This window comes from Bacillus rossius, chromosome 6 (assembly GCF_032445375.1).
Source record: "Bacillus rossius redtenbacheri isolate Brsri chromosome 6, Brsri_v3, whole genome shotgun sequence".
In the NCBI taxonomy this organism is placed as follows: Eukaryota; Metazoa; Arthropoda; class Insecta; order Phasmatodea; family Bacillidae; genus Bacillus; species Bacillus rossius.
Window position 1 is genome coordinate 68288556 of NC_086334.1, and position 17151 is coordinate 68305706.

General features: G+C 38.7%; 1 protein-coding gene across 1 annotated transcript; it reads left to right on the forward strand.

The window, feature by feature from the left end:
* The first annotated feature begins 402 nt into the window (after positions 1–402).
* LOC134533282 (myosin regulatory light chain 2) lies at positions 403–16586 on the forward strand. The gene is made up of 5 exons (XM_063370733.1): positions 403–527; positions 10971–11144; positions 11919–12099; positions 14177–14249; positions 15998–16586. The coding sequence occupies exons 1-5, from the start codon at positions 525–527 to the stop codon at positions 16161–16163; spliced, it is 597 nt and encodes a 198-aa protein (XP_063226803.1). The 5' UTR covers positions 403–524; the 3' UTR covers positions 16164–16586.
* Positions 16587–17151: the final 565 nt, after the last annotated feature.

The following is a 17151-nucleotide window of genomic DNA, read 5'->3' on the forward strand; positions in this document are numbered from 1 at the left end:
AATGAAAAATTATTATTTTTTTTTTAGCACGCAATACAAAGTGCTAGTGAAATCATTTTGATTTCATGGACATTTATAAGAAAATATTTTATAGATATTATTGATTCACGTACTAACACGATTTGACCAGAATTCGCTAAATATGAATTTATAAAACCAACCTGAGAATAATTTATCATGAAAGATTACAAATTTTATCGTGATAACTTAGCAAAAGTATTTTGAAAATTTAAGGTCCTGATTGGCTCTTAAAATAAAATTGTTTTAAAGAATTTTTTTTTTTGTTTTGTAATTGTTCGGAGGGCCTGGGTGGTAATGCCTGTCGGCCGGGCGACGAGGGGAGCCGAGGCGGGCCGAGCGCGGCCGAGGGCACCCGAGCCCGGGCGCCCACCGCGCGCCATATAAGGCGTGGCCGGCGGCGGGAGGGGAGGCAGGCCGCAGTCAAAAGCAGCGACTCAGGGGCGCGGCGCTCAGCGGGACCCGACACTCGGCTCTCCTCTCTTCTCGCGCGCCCGCAAGCAGCCATGGTGAGTCCGCGCGCGCCTCCTGCCTGGCTTTTGGTGGGGATTGTGATGTGCAAGTTTTACGTAATAAAACAATAGCGAGGGGGTGTTTGTGTGTGAAGTAACTGTTACTGTTATTAATTTGTAATTATTTAATGTAATAATTGAAAAACATCACACTAACATTATATTTTCTAAACTACTAAATATTCCTTCATGTTTCTTATTAATAAAATATTATGATTTCTCGGACGGAGTGAAAATAATTTATAGCATCGAACACCATAATTTATAGAAGTAAAAGTTTAAGTTTTGAAATAATGTTATTTTTTTTTACAAAACAAACAAAAGGCATTCTGATACCTACTACGCAAAAACCAAGGTTATATAAAAATTCCTGTAAAAAAATCTTAATTTTACAGAAATAATGTATTAAAAAATCTGACGGTCTTAAAACAAGCAAATCAATAACTAAAGTAATACTTCTAGTCATCATCTGCTTACAGTTATATGCCTTTTACTGCTATACGCAAAATGATTTTCAGTTATCTTATACAAGAACAACACATGCGTGAAATATAATTCACACAGCACGCCTCGTTCGACTGATTTATGCAGATATCAGGTTGATTGGGCAGCACTGGTGGATTTTGTGTGCTTCGTGTATACCAATTTATACAGTTGGTAACACTGCTGAGGCTGGTTCAGTAGGTCCTCATGATGCAATTAGACACACTGGAGAAACTGTAAATGTGTGCTTGATGAAACACCGTATGTTGTAGTTGGAAACACAGGAGAAACTGAGTATGTGTGCTTGTTGGAAAAATTATGTTGTAGTTGGAAATACTTGAGAAACTGTGTCTGTGTGTTTGATGGAAACATTATGTAGTAGTTGGCAATACTGAATAAACTGGGTCTGTGTGCTTTGTGGACACATTATGTTGTTGGCAACACTGGATATCTGTGTCTATGTGCTCGCTTGAAGGAAACATGTTGTAGTTGTCAACACTGGATAAACTGGGTTTATGTGATTTATGGACACCTTATGTTGTCGTTGGCAACACTGGAGAAACTGGGTATGTGTGCTTGATGGAAATTTCTGTAGCACATGACAACAATGAATGGACAGACAGATTCTGTGTGCTTGATGGAGATTTATTTGCTGCAGTTGGCAGCAGTCCTGCGACTGGACAGTGGGTACAATGAATGGTAATCACATGTTACTGTTGGCAACACTGCCGAGATTGGGTCAGTAGTTTGATGGTGACTTCGAGGTTAGTTTGACATAACTTGAGAAACTTGGTCTGTTTTATGGCTATCTCCCGCAGTAGTTGGCTACACTCCTACACTGTGGGTACATCTGTGTAACACTTTGGTTTGTGAAGTGACAGGTTATATATAAGTTGGTTACGCGATTTCTTGAGGTCCAAGCGGGTTCATACTTGGATCCAGGTTTCTGGCCTTTTTGACCGAGGTCGCCGCACGGCGCGTGGCGCGGGTTGACTCGTGTCACACTGAGGGTCCTGTAGGCGGCCCCGCGGGTTGACTCGTGTCACACTGAGGGTCCTGTAGGCGGCCCCGCGGGTTGACTCGTGTCACACTGAGGGTCCTCTAGGCGGCCCGCCACATCGCGGTCTCATGTTTAACCTTGGCAAATCATTACATAGTATCAAACAAAGTCGCTTCCCGCCGTCTCTCTGTCCCTATGTGTGCTTAGATCTTTAAAACTACGCAACGGATTTTTATGCGTTTTTTTAAATAGAGTAATTCAGGACGAAGGTTTATATATATAATACATGCATAATATAGTAGAGAAACACTGATAATTTAGAGGTTTATAATTTGGTGTCTTAAATAAACATATAGTTTTTTGCGCTTACATTGCAAAACGCTGGATGAACCCTACGAGATAGATCATAATAATGTACTACAGTATTGTACACCTTAAAAAGGTCTACAAAAAAGTCCGCGATGGTATATGTTTGTCTCTCAGGGATAACCCACAATAACCATTTTTTATCCTTTACTTTTTACGAGAAATAATGGCTTATTTACGAAGCGATTTTAAACAATACAGCATTAATCCTTATCCAATTAAGTACCTTAAAAACATTGAGTATTTAATTGATCTATATTATGTTTGTATTGCTTAATGACAAAAAAGCTATGAACGTTGTATATAAAGACATTCTGTAGTATATTTAGTATCAGCGTATAACCTGTGCGATGTCGGGGCAGGTCGCTAGTTAATAATTATATATATATATATATATATATATATATATATATACACACATACATACATACATACATATAATGAAATCGTAGTTCTTAGTCACCGAAATGTGAAAATGCTATGCCTCACATGCTCAATTCTCGAGGTAAAAGAAGAGGAGTCTTGAATTTACAAACTAGCTACAAGAAGAGTATGCATGATTCCAATCGCAGTGTAAGCGTAGTTGGCACTCACATTACTCACATCACTCACCTCGCCACAGCTCAGCAGATTCGGCTCAGCTCCCCAGGTCCTGCAGTAGCGCGCGTGGCTGATCGTGCACGCGTCAACCGCGCCGCGTTGCCTCGGCAGGCGTCTGTCTGTTTTCCTGGATGAAGGAGTTCCTTGGCGTTCCAGGCAAACAACTTGGTCAGCCACTTGCACCCTGTGAATATTACAGCCAATTCACGGACATTCCAACGAATAAATTCCGCCAATAAACGAAGAGTTCCCCGCAGTTGCAGTTCAAAAAACACTGTGTTGTATTCCGACTATCGACATCTGAGTTCAATTGTGAAGAATATACGCGAAGCTTCTACCGCCTGCTCCCTTGTAATCATCACTTGCGTTGATCTGTCCGTCCGAGATAATGCAGCTCTGCTCTGCTCTGTTTACACAGAGTCTGGGTAACCACCTCCAGAGCACGCCAACCTTCCTGACGAGCACAGTTCGGGCTGCGCTAGGATCTACGAGCAATCACCCATCAGGCACCTAGCACTCTATTGTCTCCACGAGAATAACTGGTAGTGTTTCTTCTGACACTCTACCTCTCAGGCAGTGCAGCCTAGTGCAGTGATGCTACCCTGGACACGTTCTTGGGCATTTTGGTCACCGCGCCGTCACCGCTATGATCTTTCAGCCTAAAGCTGTTGGCAACCCCCCGCCAGCATCGTGCAGCAAACAGGTTTCGTACCCACGAAAATACACGACTTTTTTTTTTACTAGCAATGGGAAAGACGATCATTCAATGTACAATAACTGTAGACCTACATAAGCCAAATGTCTTATTAATTCGCGAAACAATTATCTTTACAAGATCTTATTCAATTTTTGATTTTTGACTTCACAAATTTTGCATGAATATACTGAACAAATCAAATACAATTATATTGCTTAAAATAAACATAAATAAAACCAAATGTTTTATAAAATATAAATAAATATCCACCTATTTAACTTTTGACCATAACATTATTTTTAATGTGTGTTCTAATAGTTTCATACCTACTCATAAAGTAAAAATATTTAGATCATTGATTACACGGCACATTTTCCACTTTTTACACACAGCAAAATTTATAGTGTAGTGCTTCAAACTACACATTTTTATCTATATTTTTTTTAAACCATTTAGCTTATTGTTAAAAATTAAAAACGTGGTTTATTCAACTTTTATTTTGATTCTAATGTTCGTAGTAGTGCACCAAAAACGATATGTAAACTTTAAATAGTTGTCGTCGCACAGAATGTTTACTAAATAATATAATGTAGAAATTAAGCTTATTCGCTGTTGTAAATAAACACTTTTAAACATAACTTGAATATATATATTCAGAATTCGTTTCCTAAACTAATAATAACAAGCCTGTGACTCCCTTGCTTGTAACTTTTCCACGCGGACAGTATTAGCTGCGATACTGGCAATCCTTCTGCCTGCACTCTCAGCATCTCAGCATCTCAGCAATGACTGGCTGATGATCTGTGGCCACTCGACACGAGCCCTTCCACATTTCTTTTGTATCCCATGAATAAATATATTATCTGATAAAGCGTAATGGATTTTGATGTGTTGATAAAACACAAGTCAACTATGATATTGTGCAAGACATTTCGAATGCTGAAATAAGTTGTTTGAAACGTCCCTGTTCTTCCAACACGCCATTCTTCAACAACACAGCCATCCATACTATACACACGCGTTTTGCCTGGAGCGCAGCCCACTGTGCCGAGTCTCGGGGCAAGAAGCGGACAACAGACAGTAGAGAGTGGCCAGAGCCACGTATTGTGTGTTTGTTTGACAATTATTAGTCATGCTGAAATAGTGTATTTGGCTCACCAATTCAGAATCAAATTAAATAGAAACTTTATTATCTCTTTAAAAATAGGTGAATCATCGGTCACCATGATTCACCCCAGAGTACTATAAGAGTTCGAAGTTTGGCATAGTCAAAACTGCTGTAACACAGATTAACGTGTCCCGGTATAACATTAATTTTAGGATTTTCTTCTCCTAGCTGTATCGTTGCTTCGGGCTGGCTGCCCTCCTACCGACCAGCAGCGGAGGGACACGGGAAGGTCGCCTCTGTTGGCACTCCAACCACACTTCGTGGTTGTGGTGATGCATGTACTCTGACCAGCACTGTACTGTCCAGAAGTAGCGTGCACCCTGCGCCAAGGAGTACACAAGCAAACAGAGGTTTCACTCCCAGGTTAAACATGGTTTCATTTTTTTTTTTCTCTCTCTGAAACCGATCACTAACGATTCTGGTACTACCAACCACACAATATAAAACCAAAGAAATTCAGTTTTGTCCCGAACCTTATCAGGATCAGGGGTGTTTACAGTATTCTTCGAGTAGGATCTAGGTCCATAAAATACATTTATACTTTTCAATAAAATATCGTCTATATTGTATTTCAGTGACGTGGTATTCATTAAAAATTAATAAATAAGAATTTTCATAAAATTATATTAGAGATTGAAGGTAGTGTTCTGTGAGGGTCTAAAATATTTTAGGTTAACTTAGTTCTTTCATAATACACGATCATCTTTGGCTCTTACATCGCCATATTTACAGAAATGCCCATCTAATGCAATAGACACAAAATAGGCTTTAATGGATATGGTATCTATAAATCGCGCAAATACGCAAATAGGAATGTATTATTAACTAGTACCTTCAAGAATGAACTGACACATTCAAACGCCCATGGGCACACCAAAATTAACATAAATGTTGTTATTTAAACATAAATGTTTACCGAGATGTCTCAATTTCTTTACATTTAGGCGTACACATTGTGACATGGTTATGTATCCCAAATATTATTATAAATACATCAGACAGGCATATGCAAAACAGAACGATCTTTTGACGAGTGCGATTTATAACATGAAGTACTCCAACCTGAATGCGTTTCATTTGTTGATTCACAACATAATTTAAAAAATATATATATGTTAAATGTTTTCCTCAACAATAAAATGTGTATATTATAAAAATATTCATATTAAGAAGGTAGAAATAAAGTTTGTTCACAAGTCACATTATTTAAATTATTCATAATTCAGCTGTGAATGTGAATGACAGTCCGATGTCGGTACAGACTAATCGTTAGTGTCTAGTGGCATCTCTCCGCTCCCCCCCCCCCCCCCCCCCCCCGGTTCCCTGTTAAACGTGTGTTGTTCAGAAACCCCGACCTAGGATGTGTTTAGAATTTGTCACCTTTTACCACCGCTTTAACAAAACATTTAACATTTGTGCGAGGAGTCATTTCTATGCTATATTCAGTGGCATGCGATTCATTATTGCTTTCAGCCATACATAAACTCATTATTGGCGGGATAACGAGCGAATCGTTTAAATTATAAACACTTGCGGTAATTGGTCTATCATAGCAAGTAATATTTTCAAAGAACTGTGTCTACATTTATAGTGGCGACTTTATTTACCTAGGTTCATAGCTGCATGGCGGAAGCAATATCTTTGTTGGAAACGTAAGCTGAAAAATTAACGTGTTGATGTTTTCTCGATATTTTATACATTGAGTTCATATTCAAGCGATGTGTCTGTAGTCCGATAAAAACATATAGTTGTTTTCATTAGCGAGGACAATGGCAAGAGTTGTAAGTATACAGAGTGGTAACACAAGTAGTATGGGGACCGGTGAGCACGGGACAGGCCAGGGCGCGCGGCGCGGCCGACAATAGCAGCAGCTTGTGGCCCCGCGCCATGTTAGGCCGCCCTGCCAGCGCTATTCGTGGAGCGGCCGTCTCGGCTTACCTCCGCATCTCCTCCGCTCGGACACTCGCCAGTGCTTACATTGAGTGCATTCGTGGCATTTATTTCAATTTCAGTCTTTGTATACAGGTTTACCCTGATAGTAAAATTCATATTATTTAGTGGGTAAGGCTCCGCCTATGTTAATTTCATATTTTAAAATTATAAACAAAATAATTTTCTCAAAATAAGTAAATTTAAATTTCCACAACTATTTTTATCAAATGTTTAGATACGAAAAATGCTTGAATGTAATTATTTTTTTAACTTTGAAATATATATTTCCTCCGGGAAGACCTCCGGCTTTATTTGTGAGATTTGTGTATTTATTAATTAAATTAACGAAGTTTTTGTAGTTTACTTGGTTTCAAGTTTTATACCCCTTCATAACCTCCCCCCCCCCCCCCGCCCCCCTTTTTTTTCCCCACCAGAAACGATACCAGCGTACGCCTTAGGAATATTTCAAGATTATTAAATAATGTTCGTTGAATGTCACAAACAAAAAACTATATTTTGAATACCAAATACCCTGTCTTTGAGTATTTCATTGACGGACTCTGAAACATGCTGTGTCTGTGAACAATGGACGTAAATGTTAATTATTGTTTCTCACCTTCTGCTCTCAAAGGTACCTATAACACTACATGTACATATAATTTGGAATGTGCACAGTGATATTTCTACGTGGTATTCTAACACACCCGCAATTCTATTTAATTAATATGCGTATGATTTTTTTTGTTCGGTGCAATTGACAGATCATCAATCACTGCTTGATGTGTAAACATCTTAGCTCTCGGAATACGACATTTGGTAGGAGAAATTTCATAAAATGTGTATGGAAATGTGACACAAAGATGGTGGACCCACGTTAGCATGATAAACTCGTATAAAGTCACTTTCTTAAAGAATAGGGTACATACCAAACGTATTGGATTGCTAAATCAAACGTTATGATAGTGAAATTAACCTGGATTATTTTTGGTAAACTAAAATAGTCAAAGGTAACCCTAAGTTTTAAAATTAATAAGAAAATTGGTATTGCACAGTTGATATACATAGTCTTCTTCCCCAACCCAAGTTGTCCCGATAGCGCAGATGCAGAACACGCGGGTAATTTTGCCGTGGATACCTTTTCTTTTTTTTAAATAGATAACTGATTTATACAAATAGTGTTTTAAGCTAATATATTTAAATATTTTTTATTTTTTATTGTTATTTTATTCATTAAATAGCTCAGTCAATTGGATTATTTCGTACTAGGCAGGCATATATCATTTATTTTTACTTAAAATAAAATTCAATACATTTATTAGGAAATTGGAATTAATGAATTCGCATGTATATTAAAAAAATTAAACTTTATAATAGTACAACTCTTTAGTTTTAAAGGGTTGGTGAATTTTAACAAAATAGGCAGTATTTTAATAAAATTCCTTGTCGAAAAACAGGAAAAAATCCGAGGTTTAGAATTTTTTTTCGCTTTTATAGGAGCCGTTTCTAATAGTTTAATATTCACTTCTGTTTCATGCTGCCATCTGCGCGTAACATTTGCGTTTCAGGAAGTAAGTTCTAGCGGTGGGTGAAGAAATTACATACTTTAAAAGCGAATATTTATCACGCTCGGTATTGTCATGTAGTATTTCTAAAGACAGATTTATAAACTATGCAAGAAATTTAATAACAAAAGTAACCCATATGATAAGTTTATTTGCAGCATGAGAACACATGAACTGTCTTGTGTGTGAGCTTAGATGTTCACACATCACTAGCGATCAGTGATATATATATATATATATATATATATATATATATATATATATATATATATATATATACTTTTAAATTCGTCCAGACTATCAGCTAACAACTAATATAAAAACACAGCGAGTTCAAAAAAATATTTCGTTTGGGAAAATATATGATAAATAACATCAGGTAGTGGTAATTTTTATTTCGATATTCCAGGTAGTTTCCAGAAAATAGGTGAATAATTTGTTTATTCATAAATTTAAATGCCTATTATTTAGAGCCTCACACAATTTTTTAAATAAATTTATGTGTTTATTTCTGTCCAAAATTAATTTCAATGGGAATTATTGAAATTAATAACCTTGAAAAGCTTCTAATAAGGTTTTAATTTCGTTTTAGGACAAATAATAAGACTTTTTTTTTTACCAAAATGTATTATTATAAATATATTTAATGCTAATAAAAATTAAATAAAAACTTATAAATGTGTTTTCATGAGGTTAAAAGGTGTAAATGCGACGTAATAAATTATCAGGTTAACATAAATATTTATCACATCAGTGAGACTTTGGGGGGCGGGGGGGGGGGGGTGGAATCGTTCTCTATAAACATTGGTGTGGATTGGATTTATTTTTTAGATGTGGGAAAAGTTTTTTAGATCAGTCGGGAGTGTTAAAAGACCTGGCTGAACTGAAGAAGAAATATTCGATGGTATTTTCGAAGTCATAATGCGAGGCTAGAGGCAAAGACTGGTACATGCGATACCGACTACTTGTTGTTTGGGAAGACTTTGACGTTTTCGAAGCTTATGAATCGTCAAACACGCTGTCTGCAAAGGCATTAAGGTTGGAAGGAAATATCCCGCAAACTCTGATTTTTTTTTTTTTTTTTGGTTTTTTTCCTAACCTACCTAACTAAAAACTAAGTGTGTTGGGGAGGGTTCCGGGTTAGGGAGGGAGACTAAGTGCGTCACAGGCCGAAGCCTATATGCTATAAGCATGCAGGGTGTTAGCATGGCCAGCCATGGTAGCGATTGGCTTCATGACTAACTCCCCTCACTGATTATACTATACTATACTAAAACTTGATAAGTTGGGCCCAGGTAAAACCTGCATACACACAGGGGAAAAAAACCTGGGCTCTGACAAGCGGGATGCAAAAATTTCATGCATTAAATTAAGCAGGATGCTTACGGGAAATCAGAAGGATGGATCTGGAAGAAGAGTTGGACATAGTAGAAAGGATTCTACCATGTGGGGGGTTTGGGGGCTTGGACATTGCTGTCCGCATTGGTTTGGGTTACACTGGTTGTTTCGGGGGCGACTTTTGTCGTTTCCCGCCGGGCTGCCAGTCAGCCCTCTTAGATAAAGGAAGTGTGAAAAAGGTTGTGTTGAATCGCAAACTCTGAATACCCTAAACGCATTATCTACAGTTGCTGTTTCCAGAAATTGTTCAACTTTGCATTTAATGAGTACATCGTTACCTTTATTTGTTTTATTGCAGCCTATTTTTCTTGATTGTAATTTTTTTTCAGTGGACCAAAACAGTGGCTTTCCAAATGGCTGCAATGTATACAAAGCAATACCACTTAATTTTTATCAGCCAATTCAAAGAGTTCTAGTATGGCCATTTAAAATAAATAGCTTGACACTGGGGGGTATTTTTTAACGAGATTTTTCGAAGCATTTAATTAACAGCTCAGAATTAATATAGGAAATGTTTTGGCATAATACATAATTAGAAACCCGGAGTAAGCCTATAGCCTATGTAAACTCTCTTTATCTTATATACTCCATTGATGATGTTTGTAGGGAGTAAAAATTTACCGCTATGCCTAATAATGTAGGGTTTTAGCCATGCAGGAGGGATAGCATGCACTTTGTGCTAGAAGCGGATTTGCCAGCCATTGCCAATACCACGATACCATGACTAACTCCCCTACGCGCTTAGCTCTACACGGTAACTAGATAAGTTGGGCCCAGGTAAAATCTCTGTAGACATAGGTAAAATCCTGGGAACTTTCTTACAAGGTGCAAAAATCATGCATTAGGGAAGTAGGTACAGTTCAAGAAGAAGAGATTGCCGGGGCAGAAACCTTTGATATTAGTTAATTTTACGGTCCTATATTCTTCAACGTATGTATAAGTATGTTCGATAATTAATCATTTTAACACCAGAAATATTCAGCATTTCACACAAATAAGAGCGATTTACAGAATAGTAAACAGGTCAGGTTCAAGATGTATGCCTAACAACACCCCCAAAACACGTATAGTGACATCTAGCGAATTGCGAGTGAACTACAGCCACTGAGCCAAATCACCCGGTGCACCAACTCATCCCGTCTTACCTGAGCCTGTTTGCTCCACACCAACCCTCTTGAATGTCTGTAGATATCTGTCCGCGGCCGCGGCTAAGAGGCCCGTGCGCGTGTTGCAGGCAGACAAGGAGAAGAAGAAGAAGAAGAAGGTGGCGAAGGACGACGCGCCAGCAGACGCCCCCGCCGCAGAGCCGGCGCCCGAGAGGACCTCCCGTGGCTCTCGCAAGGCCAAGAGGACCGGCAGCAATGTCTTCTCCATGTTCTCCCAGAAGCAGGTCGCCGAGTTCAAGGAGGTGAGTCCCTCGCTTCCTCCTCCACTGAGCACTGCATCACAGTTGGAACAGGGCGTCGTGCCGTTCGTCTCCCACCAAGGCAACACGGGGTTCATCTGTAGTCCTGGACTTCCCCATGCAAGCAGACATGGTGTTGTGTCTCTACCTGGGGTGGGCAGCGTCGGGACCAACTCAGAAGTCTCTCCCTCGATTCCCAGTGTGGCAGTGAACCGAGCAGTAAGCCGCGAAACTGAAGATTCAGGCCGTCTTTGAACTATGAGGTTTAATGTTCACGCGATTCGATTTCGTGTACTAAAGTTACGACGCAGTTTGTACCTAATGAATCTTACAAAATTACACAATAAAAAAAATCGTCGAGTTTGTTTTTAAACTGTTAATACAGAGATTTCTGTGTTATTGACAAAATATACCTAAATATTGCCGAAACCAAACTAGTACATTCCAGACCGCGGTAAAAGAATTGTGTAGTGTGGCGGGTGATACTTCTAGCTGCCCAATGTTTTGGATTTTCCTGGATGAGGTTAATATGTATCCCAGAAATATATCCATATGACCTTCCGGAATTCGATGGAAAGCCACTTGTATTTAGAGACTGACTTCTCAAATATCATCCCAGCCAATATATAGTCTCCCACGGAGTGAAGCATCAATTCTTTAAAGTCTTTATGCAGTGACGTAGTGAGGTACTTGCTCTGGTTGTTTGCGACTAACATGGCATCAGACCCACTCGTTCAGTGGAAGCTGACAGGTCCTGAAGGGAGTGCGTGTGCGCAGGCGTTCCAGCTGATGGACCACGACAAGGACGGTATCATCAACAAGAACGACCTGAGGGCGACCTTCGACTCGCTGGGACGCCTGGCCAGCGACAAGGAGCTCGACGACATGGTGAGCGAGGCGCCCGGACCCATCAACTTCACGCAGCTGCTTACGCTGTTCGCCAACCGCATGTCCGGAGGTAAGACCACTAACCTCTTGCACCGCTTCTTGGCCGTCTCCTGCTAACCTTCCCAAAACAACCTCTCACAAACATCTCTTTTTACACTGCCAGGTTGCCTAACTCACCTCAGAAATTAGCTGGGCCATAATTACACAGGTTAACAAAATACTCATAAGAGCAGGTGTCATTATTGTAGCTAACCATTGATGGGTGAATATTATAACAAAGCTTTCAAAAGTACCCTGTTGTAGAGTATCACCCACGAAAGTGTGTGTCCAACCACTACAAGTGAGAAGTAGCTGCGTAAGTAAACTATTTATCCGATTAACATAAAGGATACCAGCTAAATACACAGAAATAGTTAACTTCGTCAGTGATTGAAAGTAGTAGTGACATTATTGGAAATTGGACCCCATTGCACACCCTTTAAAATATTTAAAATTAACAAAATAACTTTGATAAGAAGGAAATGAATTTATCATAATTCGCATAGAAAAAACCTACTATTTTATTTTCTAACTCAATCTGTACAGAACTTGACATTATTGTAAACAAAAGAAAATTGAGTTACAACGTTCTTATTTAAAATATGGGATCATGTATTGGTTTGATACAGCTAACACTCAAATGATATACTATTGTAGTAGTGCAATTTTTGAGTCAGTTACCAGTAAAAGAGTGTTGAAATCTTTACGTTAAATATCAGTTACAGTCTACAAAATCCTCTACTTCAAACACTTGAATATCAACATTTCAAAAGTTATTTGGTTTAGCAAAGTCGATAAAGATGTCATTCAATAATAATGTTACAAGAATAGTTATCTCTGGTATCATATGGGTATATGGAAAAAAAAGCTCGGTTGAATCAAAATAATTAAAGATGCTGTAAAACAAGTGATAATCTACATTGAAGAATTAAAACAGAAGGTAAAATGATACGGTTTTATATGTTAACTAATGAAATTATATCATTGCTCATACTTATACACAAAAACATTACTACCCTTCACAAGTAACAATAAAAATAAATTTACCATACGAGGTGTGATCAAAAAATACGGTGAATAATTTTATTAAAAACAAAGTGAAAGAGTTACCTTAATTAAGATTTAATCTCCTTCAAAGTACTGTCCTTGGCTAGCAATACACTTATCCCAATGTCGAATCCATGACTGTAAGCATTTCTGGAAGGATTCTTTTGGAATGGCTTTCAGCTGCTCTGTCACGGCCTTCTCAATGTCAATAATGGTGTCAAAACGTTTCCCTTTTGCAACATTTTTTATTTATTTTTGGGAAGAGCCAGAAGTCGCATGGTACTAAATCAGGCGAGTAAGGCGGATGTGGACAGACAGGAAGACTTTTAGTGGCCAAAAACTCGCGATACAAAAGCGACTTGTAGCACGGTGCATTGTCATGATGAAGAAGTAAGCCCTTGGCCCATTTTTCATGTCTCTTTCTTCGCACATCGTTTCGCAAACGTCCCAGTACCCCCTTGTAAAATTCGGAGATAACAGTTGTTCCCCTTGGAACTAACTCTGATCGCACTATGTCCTCACAATAAAAAAAACAAGGACCATGGCCTTGATGTTCGACTTTGATTGACAGGCCATTTTAGGGCGAGGAGTGTTTCTGGTTTTCCATTGAGAACTCTGAATTTTTGTCTCAGTATCATAACCACAGACCCAACTTTTGAGTTTCAAGAAAATTGGCTAATTAAAGTTAATATTTCTATTTACATACTAATTTCTTTGAGAGGAGTTCTGAGGTTGATTTAGTGTTGAACAGTAAAACTAGGTTTAGATGAGCTTTCGAGCCGGCCCCGTTTAGACTACTGCCACTAAAGTAGGGAAGTCTATAGGCCCAATAAAAGTTATATTTTATATACATACACCTTTATTCCCTTTCATGCAAGCTTTTATAATGAGAAACATTTTTTTTGTTCTTGTTCTTGTTGTTGTTGTTGTTGTCATAACCGTCATTTCGCATCAAAATAAATTCGTTGCGCAAAACTGAATTCTTGAGATGTTTTCAATGTTAAACAACTAAAAGTTGAAAGTGAGCTGTCAGGGCTGCCAACTCGCACTCCGTGTTGCAGGCTCTGACGACGATGACGTCGTGATCAACGCCTTCAAGTCCTTCGACGACGAGGGCAAGATCGACAGCGAGAAGTGAGTACCGGTCACGAGGTCACAAGGTCACCACGGGGTCCTGAGTCCTTATAAGCTCTTGGTCACAAATGTTAAAACAACAAGAGGCTTCTCAGGCAGTCCATGGTTGATTGCACACTAGTAATTAAATGAAAATGTAAAACTTTTAAGGAGAAATAACCCACTATTTTAAGTTAAATGGATTCGATATAGTATGATCTACATGTGCAGTAGTAAACTGTCTGAATCAACGTTAGTGTATTCTCCAGGTAATGTTTATACAGAATGTTCGGAAACTATGGAACATGATTTTATTGAGTGGCAGGGAATTCCAAAAAAAGAAATATTTGTTAAGGATCACATGTCCGGAAACACAACCTTGCAAAGTTACCGGCGCGAACAAGAGCGCCAATTTGAAATTTTCGCGCATCAGGCCCTCACTCCATTGGCTGGGAGGACGTGCGATTGCAGCTCCGTGCCGTTTAAATGTCCCAGGGCGCAGATGTTAAAGTTATTCAAACGCACTAGAAACCATAAATCTGGTGTACAGCACGGTAGATGGTGGGTTTATATGTTTGACTAGGCGATTAATGAAGTGTTGACTGCTGCGATTACAGATTTGGCAAACAGTAATAACACGCAGACTTTACATGTGCAGAGATATGTGATATGTTAACAGTGCATGAGGAGGTGAGAGGATTTTCAGCAGAAGCATTACGTATTTACCAAAGGTGTTTTCACAACAGACATGTGCCGAATTCTAAGACCTCATGCGTCTAGACCAGAGACTTGATTGCCTGAAACTGGGTGTTTGATACCATGAAGGGTGATGTACTCCAGACTCGTATGTATGGCTGACTCAAAACATCTGCCCCTATCTTGTCGCCTACTTTCTGCGCAGCGTTTGAAATTCACACTGCGATCTCGCGTTCTCTCAGTCAATGGAGAAGTGCCGCGAAGCGCGCAAAATTTAAATTTACACACCACTGTTCACACCTTTAACTTTGCAGAGTTGCATTTCCGGACATGAAGTCCTTGATCAGAACAGCTTGTTTGGCATTCCCTGTCACCCATTGACTTTATCCCCAGCAATTTCTAACATTTTGAATATATGTGGATGAATATAATGTTTTAAAGCTTTGTAACAAGATATTTACTGTAAAACATGTATAGTTACAAAATTATAGTCAAAGCATTGCTCATAATTAACTAAAATCATTTATTGATTTATAAAGTTGGCATTTTAATAAGAAGCATCTAATCAAAAAGCGAAAATATTTACGTTTGGTTCAATGTTTGTTAACTATTTGTATTTGAGTTCAGTATGAATTCCAAACGACTGTTAATAGAAAGTATTAAAAGTACATAAATATAATATGTTCTGTAACAAATACTGCAAATAAGGACGAATAAAGTATTAAATAATTTTAAAGTTATCACACCACACCGAGTGTTTATGTTTATGATTGCTACATAAACGTGGTAAATTGTATTGCATAGATTTATGTATACCACAAAAAATGACTGGACTAAGATTCGAATCCACGTATTGCTAAATGCAAAAACCTTACAAGTGCTCCAACCCTCTTGGCTGTAGAATAAGTGATGTCTTCTAACGCACTCACGAATAGCAATCTGTGCTGACATAAGAACCATAAGCTGATACTACACAGCCAACGAAGACTGTTAAAGTAACATAGTTTTAGTGAAGTGATTGTCGATGACCGAGTAGAGAGTAGAAGTGTCTGAGCAGGGACTGCTGTCTGCAGGCTGAGGCACGCTCTCATGACCTGGGGCGACAAGTTCTCCAGCGACGAGGTGGACGATGCCTTCGACCAGATGGTGATCGACGACAAGGGCTACATCGACACCGCCAAGCTGATCACCATGCTGACTGCGAGTGCAGAGGAGGAGGAGGAGGAGGCAGCGGCCTAGACCAGTCGCTCGAGGTCTTGATGCGTGTCCCGCTGCGCAGGCCAACATCACCGCATAACAACCCTGCGAACTGCTGACGACCCGGCAGTCACATTACCCCATTCCTACCACCATTCTCGTGCGTCTCAATTCTCCCATGAGGACATTCTTTTCTTTTGCACTTCAAACCTTACTTTCTTCTTCTTCCTCGTATCAATGGTTTTCCTGCACCCACTTCTTATAACTTTCTACACCCTCTTCGTCCCATTTCTTTGGCCTTTCATCTTCATCATCATTCCTCTTATACCATTCATCTTTCACATTATTTTCTGTTTATGTACATTATTTGTTTTTGGACCAATTCTTCGGTCTATATGGTAACAGTGATATTGTTATGTAAAATATTGTTCAAACTGAGACAATAATAATATGCCTTAAAAATTTTATCTGGTGTTTAATTACATTATATGTATAAATGTCTTACTGCAGTTATTTACATGAAGTTAGGAATTGCCAGGAGACGGAATGCTGTGACATAGTTGAAGTCACTTGTTTTCCTCGTCAAAGTCAAATGATCATCCCAAAAACATGCTAAACCACCTCTTATAATGATTAGTAAGTCGGTATTAGAATCTACATTATTAAAAATTGCCACTTCCATAAATACAGACATTTAAAACTGTTTTTACAATGAAAACACTAAACTTCAACCAATGTTTTGGACGCCTAACAGACATGGCACGGGCCATGAGATGAAAAAAGGAGTTTTAACCCAGTTACCATGTAATCATCTGGATGTGGCCACCACCTGATTATTTCTCTAGTGAGCAAGGCATTTACATGGAAATGTTTATATTTAAATTTAAAAGATTCCACATTTAGATCCGAACTCTGTCAACAGGAAGCAGCGCCAAAATGAGTAAATATTTCTCAAGGAAATTGTTTATAGCGTGAGGCCAATTTGCGATGTAAAAACAGTTTTATGTTTACAGAATCACACTTAAATATA

Bases quoted from the DNA above. Each gene is read 5' to 3' on its own strand.
- LOC134533282 (XM_063370733.1), top strand. The intron at 11,145-11,918 runs GTGAGTCCCTCG...GCGTGTGCGCAG, and splicing joins AGGTCGCCGAGTTCAAGGAG to GCGTTCCAGCTGATGGACCA. The intron at 14,250-15,997 runs GTGAGTACCGGT...TGCTGTCTGCAG, and splicing joins GGCAAGATCGACAGCGAGAA to GCTGAGGCACGCTCTCATGA.